Source organism: Ovis aries, chromosome 12 (assembly GCF_016772045.2).
Source record: "Ovis aries strain OAR_USU_Benz2616 breed Rambouillet chromosome 12, ARS-UI_Ramb_v3.0, whole genome shotgun sequence".
NCBI classification, from domain to species: domain Eukaryota; kingdom Metazoa; phylum Chordata; class Mammalia; order Artiodactyla; family Bovidae; genus Ovis; species Ovis aries.
Window position 1 is genome coordinate 51,536,635 of NC_056065.1, and position 18,910 is coordinate 51,555,544.

Genomic DNA, 18,910 nt, shown 5'->3' on the forward strand with positions numbered 1-18,910 from the left:
AATGTGTGTGTGTATGTGTTTGACCTATTTCTTTTTAACAGGTTCTTTGCTGTCTTGTCTGTCCCCTTACCCCAGCCCCCCACTGCCTCAGAAAGCGATGGAGTGCAGAAATAGTAGGAAAACAGGGTTTTCAAAAGAATAAGCATATGAGGAAATGGCCAGGGGCTGGTGGGACGGTGAGTCTGGGAGTGGAATGAAACAGGAAGCTTCTCTGCTTCCCCATCGGCTGGATCCTCCCTCCTGGTCTCCCTGGGAGAGCCCTCAGGATGAGCAAGGCTCCACAGAGGCTGGTACCAGCACCCCAGCCTCTCTCTGTGACCTCAGGCAGGATCCTCAGCCTATCTGTGCCCCAGTGACCTCACTGGGGCAGACTACAGCCCTTACCTCCTAAGGATGGAATGAGTTAATACACTCGAAAGTGCAAAGAGCAGGGCCTGGCACGAAGCAAGCCCTCGGTAACCATCAGCTGTCTCTGTTATTAATGCCCCTGACCCAGCAACAGCTTCCTGGCTCCCTCACCTCTCTGTTTCCAGGTCTCCACGCCAGGCTCCTCTCCCCTCAGACGCTCCCTGGGATTCTAGGGTTGTATCTGTTTCCTCCTCAGTCTGTTTCTATGGGCTGGGGCTGCTGCACCACCCCTTGGACTGTTGGATGCGTATTTCCAACCCCTGGTTCATCTCCAGGTCCCAAACTGCCCGGCGGCTTCCTGAATGCTGAGGTGCTCACTCAGCAATCCTGCCCCCTCCATTCTTGATAATCATATTATCACCCCCCAGCTCATCCAGCCATGTTTCCCCATGGCCCCTGTTGTTGACCCACTACTTCTCCCAAAAAACTGTCAAACCAGTCCCATAGCAATGGTCCAGGCAGGAGGGAGTATTAATGTGGTGGGCAGAATGGTCTCTCAAAGATGTTGTTCAGTCACTAAGTCGTGTCTGACTCTTTGTGTCTCCATGGACTGCAGCACACCAGGCTCCTCTGTCCTCCACTATCTCCCGGAGTTTGCTCAAATCCACGTCCATTGAGTCAGTGATGCTATCTTACCATCTCTTCCTCTGCCATCCTCTTCTCCTTTTGCCTTCAATCTTTCCCAGCATCAGGGTCTTTTCCAATGAGTCAGTTCTTCAAATCAGATGGACAATGTACTGGAGCTTCAGCTTCAGCATCAGTCCTTCCAGGGAATATTCAGGGTTAATTTCCTTTTGGATTGACTGTTTTGATCTCCTTGCAGTCCAAGGGACTCTCAAGAGTCTTCTCAATCCACAGTTCGAAAGCATCAGTTCTTCGGTGCTCAGACTTCTTTATGGTCCAGCACTCACATCCATACATGACTACTGGAAACACCATAGCTTTGACTCAGAAATGCCCATGCCCTGATCTCTGAAAATATAATCCATTATGTGTCAAAGGGACCATGCAGATGTAATCAGTGACCTTAAAAGAGGAAGGCTATCCTAGGTTATCCAAGAGGGAGCAGAGAACTTCCCCTGGCTAGGAAAGAAGAGATGGGGTTCTTGCTGTGCCTTCACTTAACAGCCCCAATGCGCCTCTTCTGGGAAAGGAACTAGTAGTAAAGAATCCATCTGCCAATGCAGGAGACACAAGGGATGCAGGTTCGATCCCTGGGTCAAGAAGATCCCCTGCCGCAGGAAATGGCAACCCACCCCATTATTCTTGCCTGAAAAATCCTATGGACAGAGGAGCCTGGCAGGCTACAGTCCATGGGGTCGCTAAGAGTGGGACACAGAGTGAGCTGCTGCTGCTGCTGCTAAGTCGCTTCAGTCGTGTCCAACTCTGTGCGACCCCATAGACGGCAGCCCACCAGGCTCCCCCATCCCTGGGATTCTCCAGGCAAGAACACCGGAGTGGGTTGCCGTTTCCTTCTCCAATGCATGAAAGTGAAAAGTGAAAGTGAACCACGCACACACATTTCCTCTTACCCAGATCCCCACTAGATGGCGCCATCTCAGTCTGTGGTGTGAATGAGGATCACTAGACTATACCAGGGACGGCGGAGCCTGATGGGCTGCCGTCTATGGGGTCGCACAGAGTTGGACACGACTGAGGCGACTTAGCAGCAGCAGCAGCAGCAGACTATACCTACATGTTTCACTGACAAGCCCACCCTGGATTCCACAGGGTGCAATCTCCCTAGCTTAGCCAATTACCTTGTCACCTCAGTTAACCTTCAAGGAATTTCTCATATTTAGATATTAGATGTTCCCAAAGCTAAATTTACACGCAAAAAGCTTTTTAGCTTCTTTTTTAGAAGCTTGAGTCAGCCCAGACTGAAACTCAGCCCCACCTCCCCGGGCTAGCTATGTGATTTGGGCAAGCCCCTCAACCTTCCCGAGTTCCACTTCCACAGCTTCAAATGAGGATAATAACGATAAGAGCAGTTCTTACCCGCACAGGATTTGTTTTGAGGATATAATTTTATAAAAATATATGGAACATACATAGGAGATACGTAAAGTCATGAGAGAGATGATAAGCAGTCCATAAATACATGCTATAGCTTTTGTGTATTCTGTACGCTATTCAAAAGATTATGATCTTTCTTTCACCTCATATCAGTCAGAATGGTTACTATAAGCAACAACAACAGGAAATAACAAGTGTTGGTAAGGATGTTGGGAAGGTAAAAGCCCTGTGCACTGTTGGTGAGGATATAAATTAGTGCAGCTGCTATGGAAAACAGCATGGCAGTTCCTCAAACAACTAAAAATAAAATTATCATGTGATTCAGCAAGTCTACTTTTGGGTATATATCCCAAAGAACTGAAAGTAGAGGCGTGAAGAGATAGTTACACACCCACGTTCACAGCATTGTTTGCAACAGCCAAAAGGTCAAAACAACCGGAGTGTCCACTGGTAGATGAATGGATAAACAAAATGTGGCAAATCCATACAATGAAATATTATTCAGCCTTCAAAAGAAAGGAAAATTCGGATACACGCCACAGCATGGATGAACCCTGAGGTCACCGTTGTTGTTTTTCAGTTGCCAAGTCGTGTCTCTTTACGACCCCATGGACGGCAGCATGCCAGGCTTCCCTCTCCTTCACTCCGTGAAATAAGCCAGTCATGAAAAGACAAACACTATATGGTTGTACTTCTGTGAGGCACCCAGAGGGGTCAAGCGCATAGAGCGAGAAAGCAGAATGGTGGTTGCTGGGGGCTGGGGGGGGGATGGGGAGTGGTTTCATGGGGACCGGGTTTCAGTTCTGCAAGATGAAACATGTTCTGGCGATGCATGGGGGTGATGGGTTGCACAACAACACAAACATATTTAATGCCACTGAACTGCATACTTTAAAAAAGTAGTTAAGATGGCAGATTTTATGTTATGTGCATTTTATCACAATAAAATAATGAGAGGATGATCTAGTCCTTTCCTCTGAACTTTTTCCTCTTGGAAGCCTTCCACCTCCAAGTGAAAAAGCAGCCCCATCAACCGCTGTGGTGGGAACTGACCGATGAAATCAGCTGCCAGTTCTCAAACAGGGGACAAAAAAAATTCCCTGAGGACTGGTGAGATCAGACAGGTGAACCCCCAGAGTTAGGAGCACTTGGGCAGGAGTCAGGGGTAGGATGGGTGGGGGTGGGGAACGGGGTGGGAGAGGAGTGCAGTCCAGGTAGGATGACACGGCGGGTGGGGGGTACAGACGGGGAGTCGGCAGGTGCCCCCTCCTCAGGTCTGCTTCATGCCATGGGTTTCCCCAGAGAGTCCCCTTGCCACCTGACATCTCAAAGTGCAGATGTTCACTCAGAATAAGAGAGTGTGAACAAAAATGACACGGGTACCATACTTCACCCTGCAGATCACCGAAGATCCAGTGGGTAGACAACACCCTATGCTGGGGAGGGAGTGGGAGAGGACGCCCACTGCTGGCAGGACACCGCATCTGGAACCTCTGGTGGGCAATGTGGCCGCGCTCGTCTGAGTTACAGCCGTACGTGTCCCTGGACACAGCAGACGCACCTTCCCATCCGTGAAGTGCTGATAAACACAATTCCAGTAATCTTGTTTGAGAATAATAAACAAGATGATGATGTCAGAAATCTTTGTACAGACATAAATTTACATTTCTTTTAGAGGAAAAAATGCTTGGGTAAATTTGCTTGTTGTTATTGTTCAGTTGCTCAGTCGTATCTGACTCTTTGAGACCACATGGAGTATAGCACACCAGGCCTCCCCATCTTTCACTATCTCCCAGAGCTTGCTCAAACTCATGTCCATCCAGTCAGTGATGCCATCCAAACATCTCATCCTCTGTCATCCCCTTCTCCTCCTGCCTTCAATCTTTCCCAGCATCAGGGTCTTTTCCAAAGAGTCGGCTCTTCCCATCAGGTGGCCAAAGTATTGAAGCTTCAGCTTCAGCATCAGTCCTTCCAATGAATATTCAGGACTGATTTCCTATAGGATTGACTGGTTTGATTTCTTTGTAGTCCAAGGGACTCTCAAGAGTCTTCTCCAACACCACAGTTCAAAAGCATCAGCACTCAGCGCTCAGCCTTCATTATGGTCCAACTCACATCCACACATGACTACTGGAAAAACCATAGCTTTGACTAGATGGACCTTTGTTGGCAAAGTAATGTCTCTGCTTTTAATACGCTGTCTAGGTTGGCCATAGTTTTTCTTCCAAGGAGCAAGTTTCTTTTAATTTCATGGCTGCAGTCACCATCTGCAGTGATTTTGGAGCCCAAGAAAATAATCTTTCACTGTTTCCATTGGTTTCCCATCTATCTGTCATGAAGTGATGGGACCAGATGACATGATCTTCATTTTTTGAATGTTGGGTTTTAAGCCAGCTTTTTCACTCTCCTTTTCACCTTCATCAAGAGGCTCTTTAGTTCCATTTCACTCTCTGCCATAAGGGTGGTGTCATCTGCATAACTGAGGTTATTGATATTTCTCCCTGCAATCTCGATTTCATCTTGTGCTTCATCCAGCCTGGCATTTCGCATCATGTACTCTGCATATAAGTTAAATAAGCAGGGTGAAAATATACAGCCTTGACGTACTCCTTTCTCAATTTGGAACCAGTCCATTGTTCCATGTCTGGTTCTAACTGCTTCATGACCTGCACACAGGTTTCTCAGGAGGCAGGTCAGGTGGTCTGGTACTCTCATCTCTTGAAGAATTTTCCAGTGTGTTATGATCCACACAAAGGCTTTAACATAGTCAATGAAGCAGAAGTAGATGTTTTTCTGGAATTGTCTTGTAAGAAAATAAAAAAATAAAAAAGAGTATGATATCAACGCTGGTTCTTTTCTAAGAGGCAGCCCAGAACCAGCAGGTGCCGTGGTCAGAGACAAGAGCCACCTGGTTGTACGAATTCTGGTCGGTGTGAGAGCAAGCCTCAGATCCTATCTGAGAAGCGCTGACACAGGCTGGACAGATCGCTCCACCCATGAGAAGGAGCAGTCCCAGGACGCTGGTCACTGAGGGTTAGAGGTGCGGGCATCAGCATTTCATCCCCCAGGGCATTTCTGTCCTTTCTCCTTCTCTTCCATTTCCACCCTCCCAGCCACAGCTCTGAAATGACTTGGGCTGTCCTATAGCTCAGTCTTCTAGGGGATCCTGGCACCTCCCCAGGATGGGACTGGGGGTGTCCCTTAAATGGGGAGTTCTTACACGGTCAGCCCTTCACTGTTTAACCTTCGCTTCTCTCTTCCTCAAAACAAACGTTATTGAAATAATACACACACACACACACACACACACACGCACACGCACACGCACACACACGCAGGAGCTCCCAGAACATCAGAAGGGAAGAAGCACCGATCAAGAAGGGACCGGAAGGGAACACTGGTGGTTCTCAAAGTGTGGTCCTGGAACCAATTCCAGGGGACCCCACTCTGCCCTGAACCTGGGGAGCATATAAATATGAAGATTCCTGGGCCTTACCCCAAACCCACTGGGATCAGAATGTCTAGGAGCCCATGTTTAACAAGCACTCTTATATACAGTGTTTATACACTCTTACACAAAATGGTGGCTCAGATGGTAAAGAATCTGTTTGCAATGCAGGAGACCCAGGTTTGATTTCTGGGTCAGGAAAATTTTTCCCTGGACAGGGAAATGGCAACCCACTCCAGTATTCCTGCCTGGAGAATTTCATGGACAGAGGAGCCTGGCAGGCTACAGTCCATGGGGTTGCAAAGAGTCAGACACAACTGAACAACTAACAGTTTCACTTTATACCAATGGAAAATCCAACTGTTGGCTTGTGGTATTTCTTTATTCTGGAAGAAACGAGCCCCTTTCTCAGCAGACTATAGATAATAGCCACATCCAACTCTAAAAAAAATTATAGTTTGCAAGGCACATCAAATCATATAGATTATAATTTGAAAGATTTAACTCTGAAATGAGCAAGGCTGAGGCTTTGGAGTGTGTAAAATGGGAGGAAGGGAGACATGGCAGCCAGGATGGGCACTGGCAGGTCTCCTCCTTGCTTGCACATGTGTGTGCCAAGTCGCTTCAGTCACGTCCGACCGTTTGTTACCATATGGACCGTAGCCTGCCAGACTCCTCTGTCTATGGATTCTCTAGGCGAGAATACTGGAGTGGATTGTCATTTCCTCCTCCAGGGGATCTTCCTGACCCAGGGATTGAACTCATGTCTCTTATGTCTCCTGTGTTGGCACGCGGGTTCTTTACCGCTAGCGACACCCAGGAAGCCCACTCCCCCTTGCTTACAGTCCTTCAAATCTTCTTCCACTGCTTTTCAGATAAAGGTCAAAATCCTTAGTGTGACGTGAAGGAGGCCTGCTCGTCACTAAGCCCTCCTCCTTTCCGATCTGACTCCTAGACACCCTGGTTTTCTCTCAGTCCCTTGGGTCTACCCCAGGACCTTTGCATATGCTGTTCCCTTCTCCCTCTGTCAAATCCTCTTTGTTCTCCATATTCCTTTGCTTTAGAGCCCCAGTTTTGGAATGGAATTAGTCACACTTTTGTGGGATCATCTGACTTATGTCCCTCTCTCCTGGCAGCTTCCTGATCGCAGGGCCCACATCCAGTCCCACCATCACTGTATCCCCCCAGTTTGGGAATGGAATTAGTCACACCTTTGTGGGATCACCTGACTTATGTCCCTCTCTCCTGCAGCTTCCTGATCGCAGAGCCCACGTCCAGTCCCACCATCACTGTATCCCTAGGCTGGCCTTGGTGCTGTGGCTCCAGGTAAATACTGTGGAATGAATGAATGATAACATTTCTTACTGTTGACTATGAACAGTTCTCACTAGCCTGGCTATAAACAGGTTTCCTGGGCTTCCCTAGTGGTTCAGTGGTTAAGAATCCATCTGCCAATACAGGGGACATGGGATTGATCCCTGGTCTGGGAAGACTCCACAGGCTTTGGAGCGACTAAGCCTGTGTGCCACAACTTCTGAACCTGTGCTCTAGACCTATGCTTGGCAACAAGAGAAACCGCTGTGACAAGAAGCCTGTGCACCTCAACGAAGAGTAGCCTCCACTCGCTGCCACTCGAGAAAACTCGTGTGCAGCAACCAAGACCTAGCACAGCCAAAAATAAAATAAATAAACAAATAAACAGCCTTCCTATGGCTTTTAGGGAATTAAATTTCTTGCAGGATACAAGGAAAAAAATCTGGACAGTAAGGCCCTGCAGATACCAATATTGATTTTCCCCTGAACCAAATGATTACAAGTGACTTTTATTTTTTTCCTTATACTTTCCCAATTTTTAAAAACAAGAAGCATGGAACTACTTCCCATTATCAGAAAAAGTAAACAATGTCAAACTATTATAAAACAAACACTCCAAACAATATTTCAGCCTTGCTGATAAATAGAACTCTTTAGAAGTGTGACTGCCTATTTTTTAGGATTGATCCAGATAAATAAAACAGTCTTTTTTATGTGCTAGATGTAACCTCTGTATAATCTGAAGGATGACTTTTTTATCAATACATATCCCTGAATCTTGGCTTTGGTGGCTCAGCTGTAAAGAATCTGCCTGCAATGCGGGAGACCCGCATTTGATCCCTAGGTTGGGAAGATACCCTGGAAAAGGGAATGGCTACCCACTCCGGTATTCTGGCCTGGCAAATTCCATGGACTGTATAGTCCATGGGGTCACAAAGAGTTGGACACGACTGAACGACTTTCACTTCCACATCTACTAAATAAGATTCCATTCTGATCCATTCTGAATCTTATTTAGTAGAATGACTTCTAGTGGCATTAATAACATAAATTATAAATTGACTGCTGAATGATTCTTCAGGATGGGTCACAGCTGATCAAAGGTGATCCTCCTGGAACTTCCCTGATGGCACAGTGGATAAGAATCTGCTTGCCAATGCAGGGGACATGGGTTCGATCTCTGGTCTTGGAAGACCCCACATGCTGGGGAGCAACTGATCCTGTGGGCCACAGCTACTGAGCCCTCACCCTGGAGCTCACAAGCCGCAACTACTGAAGCCCATGTGCCTGGAGCTTGTGCTCTGCAACAAGGGAAGCCTCGGCCATGAGAAGCCTGTGCACCGCAACAGAGAGTAGACCTCGCTCGCCACAGCTAGAGAAATGAAGGCCCAGCACAGCCAAAAATAAACAAATAAATGAATAAAAACTAATTTTTAAAAAATGGGTGATCCTTCCGAACAGAAAGGCCCAATGAAGTCAGCAGAGGGGCGATGTTTACCTTGTCATGTTTTATAAAACTGGAAAATGCTGACATGTCTGCAGGTTTCAGTTCTTCCAAGTAGACCCATGTCCCCACACCCCTCTTTAGAGCAACTCTCCTCTGCCAAACCCATTTAAACCATGGGAAGGTGATTCATCTAAGAGAAGACAGAAGTGCTCATCAGAATTCTATCCCCAAAACGCTTGGTGATTCGTGTATCATCTGTACTCCAGGAAGCCAAAATGAGCTCACACTTCTGGAAATGCAACTGATTCCTTCATAAATTAACCTGACTGTTGCTGGTGGTGACTTATTTCTTAAACTAAGTTCGGGGAGCAGTAAGCTGTCACTTATTTTTATACAATGAATGCAACTCAGTTTCTGTCTGGTTAGTAACTGTCCTCACTGGTTTTCTTTTCCAAACGGCTTGTTAATGTCAGTGGATCCTCATCTCAACCCTCTGAGGATTCTTCTCTTCTTCTGAGAAGAGTCTCTCCATCTTGTGAGCCCAAAACAATGACCACTGTGTCTTTTACTGGGCACCACATGCCAGCCTCTTTATGTGTATTTTTCACTTAACCCTCACAACCATCCTGTGAGGTAAGAGGTTTACAGACAGGGAAAATGAGCTCAGGGTGATTAGTCTGGTTGAAATCACTCAGCCACAAAGCAGCCTAATGAGATTCAAACCCAGGTCTGCCTATCTCCAAAGCCTCCACTTTTAAAAATTGCTAGTTTCCTCAAATGGACCACTCTGCTGTGGATGGATAGTCTGGGAGGCTTTGGGCATGTGTGTTGGTTGGGAGGATATACAGGATATCTATAAACTTTTTTCTTAATTTTGCTGTAAGCCTAAAATTGCTCTTTAGAAAATAGTCTTTGAGGAAGAAAAGATGATAGACATTTTATCACATCTTCAAGCAGCTCACTCTCCATGCTCTTTAGGAGAAATACACTATACACTCACTGATGAAACCTATCTGGAAAGGGCAAGTATACATCACCAGTAATAAAATGACCTGTTGCATTACAAAAAAAAAATTACTACAGTTTTAATATCATAGTCAGGTTCAAAACAGAGATCTCTGTCTCTACTTTGGCCAGACAGGAAGTAACGTGTGTCCTCAGTCACTCAGTTGTGTCTGACTTTTTTGTGACCCTATGGACTGTAGCTTACCAGGCTCCTCTGATCATGAAATTTTCCAGGCAAGCATACTGGAGTGGGTTGCCATTTCCTTTTCCAGGAGATCTTCCAGACCCAGGGATCGAATCTATATCTCCTACGCTGCAGGTGGATTCTTTACCGCTGAGCCACCGGGGAAGCCCAGAACAGGAAATGAAGCCACCCCAAATCTATGCCTTGTTATGATAAAGGAGAAACTGCAATTCTTCTTTTTCTCCCCCCCCCACCACCCCAAACTTTGCACACTGCACAGATTTTTCTGTGTCTTTGAAAGGAAACCACATCATAGAGAAGACTCTCAAGGGGAGGTTCATGGAGTTAATTTTAAATCTGTTGAGCTTATGATAAACATTATCAGAAAACTAGGAATAAAGGGGGGAACTTGCTCACTTAGTAAGAACATGTACAAAAAACCTACAGCTTACCTTGTACTTAATGGTGAAAGACTGAATGCTTTCCCTAAGTTCAGGAACAAGCAAAGATAAAGATTTATACTGGGCCCCTGGTGGTTCAGTGATTAAGTCTGCCTTGCAATGCATGGGACATGGGTTCAATCCCTGGTCAGGGAACTAAGATCATACTTGCCATGGAGCAACTAAGCCCACGCTGCGACTAGAGAGTCCATGCATTGCAACGGAAGATCCTGCATGATACAACAAAGATCCTGCATGCTGAAACTGAGACCCAATGCAGCCAAATAAAATAAACAAATATTTTAAAAATTTATGCCACTCTTATTCAACAGAGTCCTCGAAGTGTTAACCAGACAAAAAAAGCAAGGAAAAGGAAATGAAAGGCATTCAGATATCCTTTTCTGAAAGGAGAAATAAAACTAACCTTACTGTAGATGACATGATTGTTTGTGTATAAAATCCCAAGAAATCTACAAAAACCCTTATATAGAGAGTTCAGTTAATGTTGCAAGACACTAAGAAGCATACAGAGATCAACTGTATTTCTATATAATGTCAATGAACATGTAAAAATAAAAAAATGAACAAAATAAAAAAATAATGCCTTTTGTGTGACAGTGTGTGTGTGCGCACTAAGTCTCTTCAGTCGTGTCTGACTCTTTCCAACCCTATGGACTGTACCCTGCCATGCTCCTCTGTCCATGGGATTCTCTAGGCAAGAATACTGGAGTGGATTGCCATGCTCTCCTCCAGGGGAATCCTCCCGACCCAGGGATCAAACTCGAGTCTCTTACGTCTCCTGCATTGGCAGGTGGGTTCTTTACCACTAGGGCCACCTGGGAAGCCCAAATACCATTTACAATCACTCAAAAAAAAAAAAAAAAAAAGAGAGAGAGAGAGAGAAATACTGAAGTGTAAATCTAACAAAGCACATACAGAACTTGTGTGCTAAAAATTACAAAACACTCACGAGAGACATCAAAGATCACCTGAGTCGGCGAAGAAATAGACCATGTTCATGAACTGAGAGACAGTGCAGCAGAACATCCATTACTCCCACACGGAATGAAGGACTAAACACAATTCCAATCAGAATTGCAGCATGATATTTTGTATACACAGACGGCTTACACTGAAATGCAAATGAAAAGGCAAAGGAACTAGAATAGGTTAAAAAATTTGAAGAAGAATAAAGTGGGAGGAGTCACTCTACCTGATTTAAGACTCTCACAGCAATAGGAATCAAGGCTGTGTCATGAAGGTAGAGGGATTGCCTCACAGATCCATGAAACATACTAGGGAACTCAGAAACAGCCCCTATAGCAGTATGGCTGGATTATATTTGACAAATTTGCAAAAGCAATTCAATAAGAAAGGACAGCCTTTTTAACAAATGATTCTAGAACAACTCAATATTCACATGCAATAAAAGTGAACACTGACCTAAATCTCACATCATAAACAAAAGTGAACCCAAAATGGTTCACAGATTTTAACATGAAACTATAAAGCACTTCAAAGAACATATAAGAGAAAATCCTCAGGATCAAGGACTTGGTGGCATGTTCTTAGACATGATACTAAAAGCATGATCTATGAAGGAAAAAAATAATGACCTGGACTTCATCAAAAGTTAAAACTTTTGTTCTGTGAAATATCCTGCTAAGAGAATGAAAAGACAAGCTATGGATGGGAGAAAATATTTGCAAACCATCTATCTGATGAGGGACTCATACCTAAAGTACCTAAAGAACTCTCAAAACTCAATGGTGAAAAAACAATTGGGTTAGAAATGGTTAAAAGACATTAAGAGATACGTCACCAAAGAGGGTATGTAGAAGGCAAATAAGTACACGAGAAGACATTTAACATCACTATCGATTTGGGAAATGCAAATCAAGACTATGATAAGAAACCACTACACACTTACTAAAACAGCTAAAATAAAAAACAGTGTTTATACTAATTGTTGGTGGGGATGCAGAGAAACTTATCTCATACATTGCTGGTGTGACTAAAAAATGGTGCATCCACCCTGGATAAGATTCTGGCAGTTTCTCCACAAACCGATATATTAACATAAATGTTGATCCATGCAATCATACTCCTGAGCATTCATCTCAGAGAAATAAAACTTATATTCACAGGAAAACCTGTTCACAAATGTTTATAGTAGATTTATTTGTTACAGCCCCTAATGGAATCACAATGTCCTTCAATAAGTGAATGGTTAAACATAGGTGGTACATCCATAACATGGGCTATTACTCAGCAATAAAAGAACCAGCTAATAACATAGATCGATGTCAAAGTCATTACACTGAGCAAAAAAAACCCCCAAAACAATGGCAAAGGTCACAGATGTTAAGATTCCATTTATGTAATATTCTCAAAATGGTAAAAATTATAGAGATGAAGAACAGATTAGTGGTTGTTGGGGCTTGGGGATGGTGGTGGGAGAAAGTATTGCGACCATAAAGGGAATATCATGGGACTTTCTTGGTGGTCCAGTAGTGAGATTCTGAGCTCCCAAAGCAGGCGGCCTGGGTTCAACCCCTGGTCAGGGAACTAGATCTCACAAGCTGCACTAAGACCCAGTGCAGCTAAGTAAATAAATACATTAAAAAAAAAAATGTCACAGGGGAGATCTTTGATGATGGAGTAGTTCTATACACCATGGTGTGTGTGTGTGTGTTCAGTTGTTCAGTCGTGTCCAGCTCTTTACGACCCCACAGACTGTAGCCCACCAGGTTCCTCTGTCCATGGGATTTTCCAGGCAAGAATACTGGAGCAGATTGCCATATTCTCCTTTAGGGGTCTTCCTAACCCAGGGATCAAACCTGCATTTCCTGCATTGGCAGACAGCTTTTTTTTTTTTTTCTACCCCTTGAGCTACCTGGGAAGTCAATTCTGTATCTTGGCGGCTACACACAAATTCATACATGTGATAAAATGCACAGAACAATACACACACTTTGTGCCATTCTCTCTCTACTGTTTGTGAACCTATCATTTCAAAATAAAAAGTCTTTTAACAATCTGTTGAGTGAAGCCTGAAAGAGACCTGCCTTTTAAAGTTGTAAATTCCACTGCATTTTTCTTTCAATATTTTAACCTCTAAAATATTGAAATATTTTAAAAGGCTCAAAGCAACTGTTGTGTGTGTGTGTGTGTGTGTGTGTGTGTGTAGCAGAGTTTTATTAAAGTGAAAAATGACAGAGAAAGCTTCTGACACAGACATCAGAAGGGGGACACAGAGTGCCCCCAAAGCCACTGTTTTGACTAACTCCTTACTTTCTCCCAATTTCTTTGGGTATCATCAAGCTGGGACTGTGGACCAAGCCACAGCTAACACAGAGAATGAAGTGAAATGAGAGGATACTGTGGCTATGCCCAAGGCTTACCCTGATTTACTACCTGGAGGTGGGGGTGGGGGAGGGCCCCAAGGGACCCACAACAGTCTCCAGAAGCTCTGAAAAGGGCAAGAGGCTGTTGGTCAAGCTGGGCACTTCAGGTGGCTCTGGCTGCCAGACCTGGAGCAGGTGAAGGTCAAGCACCAGCTCCATGCCCACCTTCCAAACAGCCCCATCAGGCAGCGGGGGAGGGGATACTGGGTGGGACATCGCAGAACAGACACGGTCAGCGAAGGACGGAAGGCATATCTCACTCTGCATCCTGCTCACTCTTATCACGTGAGCCAGGGGGCTCCAGCACACCTGACAATTGGTTATTGGTAGCACACCGAAGATGAGACGGTTAGATAGCATCATGGACTCAATGGACGTGACCCTGAGCAAACTCTGGGAGATGGTGAAGGACGGGAGGCCTGGCGTGCTGCAGTCCATGGGGCCGCAAAGAGTAGAACACGACTGAGCAACTGAGCGACAACCACAAAGCACACAGAGGAAGGCAGAGGATGTCAGCCAGAGGCTGGGCTTCAGAAGCGGCCAGAGTCCGCAGCGGACTGGACTTCTACAGAGACGAGGGGCTGGGCAGGAAGAGGTCTTACCTCTAAAACAAGGTCTGAGTCTCCATGCCTTCCAATCGTAGTACTTTTATTCAAGACAAAAAAGCCTTCCGCGCTCTTTAGATAGGCTTTCATACTCTCTGCTTTCCCTAGAAAAGGTTTGCAGAAAAAAATCTGGTTAGAAAAAAGAGTCCTTTAATTATTCAATATCATATTTAGAATGAGTGAAATATACCATAATGTCATAAGAGGAAAATCAGCAGAGGTAGGAGTGGATAGATGGATTTAACAATGATCATAATTACAGTTCTTCACATTTTTAAGACTGTCTTTTCAACACTGATATCTGTCATAGATAAGCTTGGTTCTGATTATCAGAGGACACCCTTTATGTAACTCAGAGCACAAACATGCAATAGCAAAAACAACCCAACAACAAATCTGAATTCCATGGACAACCATTCTCCAACTCCCATTAAGCTTAGTTTGAGGTTAGTTATTTGCCATGATCAAGTACTAAGAATTACTGAACTACCACTTACTAGTTCTGCGACCCTGGTTGAATTACTTAATCTCTCTGTAAACCTCAGTTTTCCCATCTGTAAAATGGGGCTAGTAATACTCTGTATCCCAAAGGGTTTTGTTCAAATGCAGTGATACATGTGAAGCATCTAGAATGGTGTTTGCTAAACACACTGTTTTCCTACTGTGATTATTACTATTACTAATCTTGGGTTTCTTGAACTTTGAATCAAGGAACCCCAACCTTATAAAGAGTTTCTTAAAGTGCAGAGAGTAAATCATCAAGGAAATGGGCATTAGATGATACTTTCAAGTCACTGTATTTTGTTATACATTTAGGTAGAAAAACAGAATGATTTCCAAAGACAAAGTATTAAGATTATAGCTTAGTCAGGACTCTGTACCTACTTTTTCCTGGTGTTTTATTTATGAAAATGTGAAACACACAGAAAAGTTCAAAGAAGTAGACAGTGAATTCCTATATAACCACCACCCAGATTCCACGATTGACCTTTTGCTATATTTACTTTATCACATATCTACCCATGTATCCTTCCATCCATTTTATATTTCAACGCAGTTCAGAGTAAGGCCTATACATGTGTTTTGGTTGCTCAGGCAGTAAAGAAACCACCTACAATGTGGGATCCTGGGTTCGACCCCTGGGCTGGGAAGATCCCCTGGAGGACAGCATGGCAACCCACTTCAGTATTCCTGCCTTTGGCAGGTTCCAAGATGTTGATGATAATTCACATGACACAATATTTGAATTCCAGTTTGAGAGATGTCCAGCTACACAGTGTGACAACCTCCATCTTAACGCCTTGTAAAGAAAGTCTCTTTTCACCTGAGAGGTCACTGAAGTGTGAAGCTGTTGTACTGTGGATAAAAACAAAAGTCATTTAGAGGCTTCCATGGTGGTCCAAGATCCTGTATGCCACCATGAGGCTCGAAGAACCCACGTGCCACAACTAAGACCAGGTGCAGCCAAATAAGTAAAGATTTTTTTATAAAGAAAAAGGAAAAACCCTACTATTAAAAACAAAACAAAAAAACAAATGAAAACAAAAGTCATCTGGGCGTGACTGTAACAGGCCTCTTGTCTGGTTCTGCTTTCCATCCACATCTCCATCATTGCATCCACTACTAAGTATGAGGATGAACCCCTTCAGCCCAGTGAAGTGTGAGGCACTGGGCTATCCTTTTATAGACATTGCCTCTTTTCATTCTCAGAACAACCCTGCAAGGTAGGTGTCAGTATTGTCCCACTTTACAGATGAGGAAACTGACTCAGAGAGGTTAAGGTCACGCAATAGTAAGTGTGTGGCAACTCTGGACCTTAGTCTATAACCACTGCACAAACCTCCAGTGTTGCTGGTGGGGCAGAGTGGGGTAGGGGAATTGCGCGATCTATGATGCTTGGGACATGCAACAACAGAAAGTCTTCAAAACCAGCATTCTATCTGCTGAAAGGAAGATGAGATCCTACCTGGGGATAAGAGAAATAAAAATAAGCAGGATAGTTTATATCTGTAAACTCTGAGGTCTGTGGATGTCCCACTAATACTGATGCTTCCATATAATGAGAAATAAAATTTATTAAGTTCACTGTCATGAACATAGGGGAAAGACATTTCCTCTTTCCAAACAACCATGCTCTACCGCCTTCAGTTATTAATCTTCATTGGCAGAGCACCATGTTATCCACCAATTAATCTAAAATGTAAACTTTCAAGAAATGTCTCTGTTGTAGGAAAACCACAGGACAGGCCACTAATTTAAAACTTAAAACTTGGGTCATAAATATATTTGTTTTTCAGCTGTCACCGGAGACGACCCCAAAGTTGATGTCTTCTTTCTGCTTAGATGCCCCCCTTTGGGGCAACCTCATGACAACTGTGGCGAAAGTGAAAGTGAAGTCGTGTCTGACTCTTTGCGACCCCGTGGACCCCACCAGGCTCCTCTGTCCATGGGATTCTCCGGGCAAGAATACTGTGGCTAAAGTTGCCCTCAATCATGTTACTCCCCTGTTAGTTTTCCCCTGCTGGGTTTCCTTCCTGATACTTATCATTCTCTGACTTTTTCTTGTTCCTTTATTTAGTCTTGTTTGCTGTCTGTTTCTCTTTCATTCACTAAGATATATATTCCTGGAAAACCAGGACTGTGTTGATTTTGTCTTGCGTTTTGGGCCACACTGTGTGGCATGTGGGATCTCCTGGACCAGGGGTTGAACCCTCTCACCCCCTGCATTGGAAGCGTGGAATCTTAACCACTGGACCGCCAGAGAAGTCCCTTGATTTTGTTAAGAAGCAATTCTTCATGGGTTTCTTGTGCTCATCATATCCATCTTCAGAGCAAAGGCATTGAAAGATTTTGTCCTGCACCATCCTTCCAAGGATGCTTATATGACAAACAGCCTGGAGAATAAAGGTAATGTTTATAATAAAGACAATAGCTCCTTCTGAGGCTAAAGTCAGGCAGGTTTGCTAGCAGCCCCTTTCAAAGACTGAGATTTTCTAAGTTTGGAGTTTCTTATCTGGGACACAGACTCACCGCATGCACCAGCAGCCACCTTGGCTGTTCTTCCCTACCCCGAGGGACTTTCAGGGCAACAGGGATCCCTGTGCATACGCAGCTCTGGCTGCTGGTTGCATGCTGTGCTGTGAGCAGTCACGTTCTTAGTTTCTGGCCTAGGAGTCTTGCCTTCTGCCAGTACCTATAAGGTGGGCAGGCTAACTTTCAAACAAGGTGAAACCTCACAGCCTTTGCAGTTGTTCTGTGCAGGGCACCATCTCCAGCGCCAGGGCAGTGCCTGGTCAGCAGGTGCTTGGTCAACACTTGCTGACTGAGCGAAAATACAAATGACACCTACAAGCAAGCCAGTGTGGCTAGGAATCTCTGACAGTAACTACCTTTCATTTTTCCTTTCAGCATCTATCCTAGATAACTTCTTGGAGAACCTAAATTCTATCTCTAGCTTTTGGACTGGACAAGATTATTCCACCTTAATCTTGCCCTGTGCATCACTTCTTTGTCTGAAAACACTGCAGAAAGTAATTTGAATGTGTTTAGCTCTGTGAATTCGTTCTTACTCAGCGTCATGGGGCACCCACTACAATAAAAAGCAAAAGAGCTAAAATCATCTGCATTCCCCCTGACCCCTCTGGATGGCTCAGAACTGGGCTACAGGAGCAAAACTTCTTTTGAGGACATTAAAAGGCCTCAAAGTTCCTTAAAGAAAGACAGGTGAGGTAAGGGGTGGCTGAGTGGGTGTGTATCTGACCATTGGGTGGGTATTGGCTATAAATCAGGAGAAACAAGGGTTCCTCTCAATTTCAGCGGTACCCCCAAGGACATCCAGAAGCTGGTGCCAAGCAGGGGCCTGAAGTTTCCTCGCAGGCTACCTCGGGGTGGGGGTGGGGGCTGCACTTAGGAAGGAAGGGCTGGTGTTGGGATAGCTTCTCTGGGGTGCTCCCGGCGACCTGAGCCTGGATCGGAGAAAAGTTCAGCCTCGGGTGGGGCGGGGTCCCCAGCCTACCGCAAGCCCTTGACCTAGCAAGGCTGGCCTCTTCCGGCCCGGGTTTCCGTCCGCCACCTCCTTAGGTGTCGCTCTCACCTGGCCAGAGGAAGAAGCCCACGTCCCGTCCTCCGCCAAGAGCCCGGCCCGCTCGGGAGGCGCCGGGCTCGCTCCGGGCGAGGCCGCCCGGCCGCGCTCCCGAGGAGTCTCCAGCCGGCGGCCCGCAGCCCGCGCGCCCTCCCGGCCTGTGTACGCGCGTCGCCATGGCAACGCCGCCGGGCCGGCTGCCCGGTAAGGGGCGTGGCCTGCGAGGGGCGGTGCGCGGAGAGCACTCGGCGAATTACAGCCTGTGGCAGCTCCGCGAGCCTTCCCGGATCCGCGGTCCAGCCCCATTTCATGGATGGGGAAGTTGGCTCGGTGGTCACAGAGGTAGTCCAAAGTTTTACATCGAGGAAGGAGCAGACTCTAGAATCCTTCCTCCTATCCTTTGGTCTAGGCTGGGTGCGTTGGGAGGGGGTGGTCAGGCGTGGGAGAGTAATGGAGCTGAACTAGCAGCCTGGAGGTTAGTACCCTCCGCCCCTGCCAAATATCTAGTTCTCTCTGTTGCAGAGGAGAAAAGAGTAGGGTACGGTGGGGGTGGGT

General features: G+C 45.4%; 1 protein-coding gene across 10 annotated transcripts in view; it reads right to left on the reverse strand.

The window, feature by feature from the left end:
• Positions 1-18,521, reverse strand: part of FHAD1 (forkhead associated phosphopeptide binding domain 1) — a 162,679-nt gene extending 144,158 nt beyond the window's left edge. For all 10 annotated transcript variants that reach the window (XM_060396588.1, XM_060396586.1, XM_027975873.3 and 7 more), the window contains exons 1-2: positions 18,368-18,521; positions 14,272-14,378 (exon numbers count right to left, since the gene is read on the reverse strand). In XM_060396588.1, the coding sequence (XP_060252571.1) occupies positions 14,272-14,364 (93 nt within the window). In that variant the 5' untranslated portion in view covers positions 14,365-14,378; positions 18,368-18,521. The remainder of the gene's footprint in view (positions 1-14,271; positions 14,379-18,367) is intronic.
• Between the last annotated feature and the right edge of the window lie 389 nt (positions 18,522-18,910).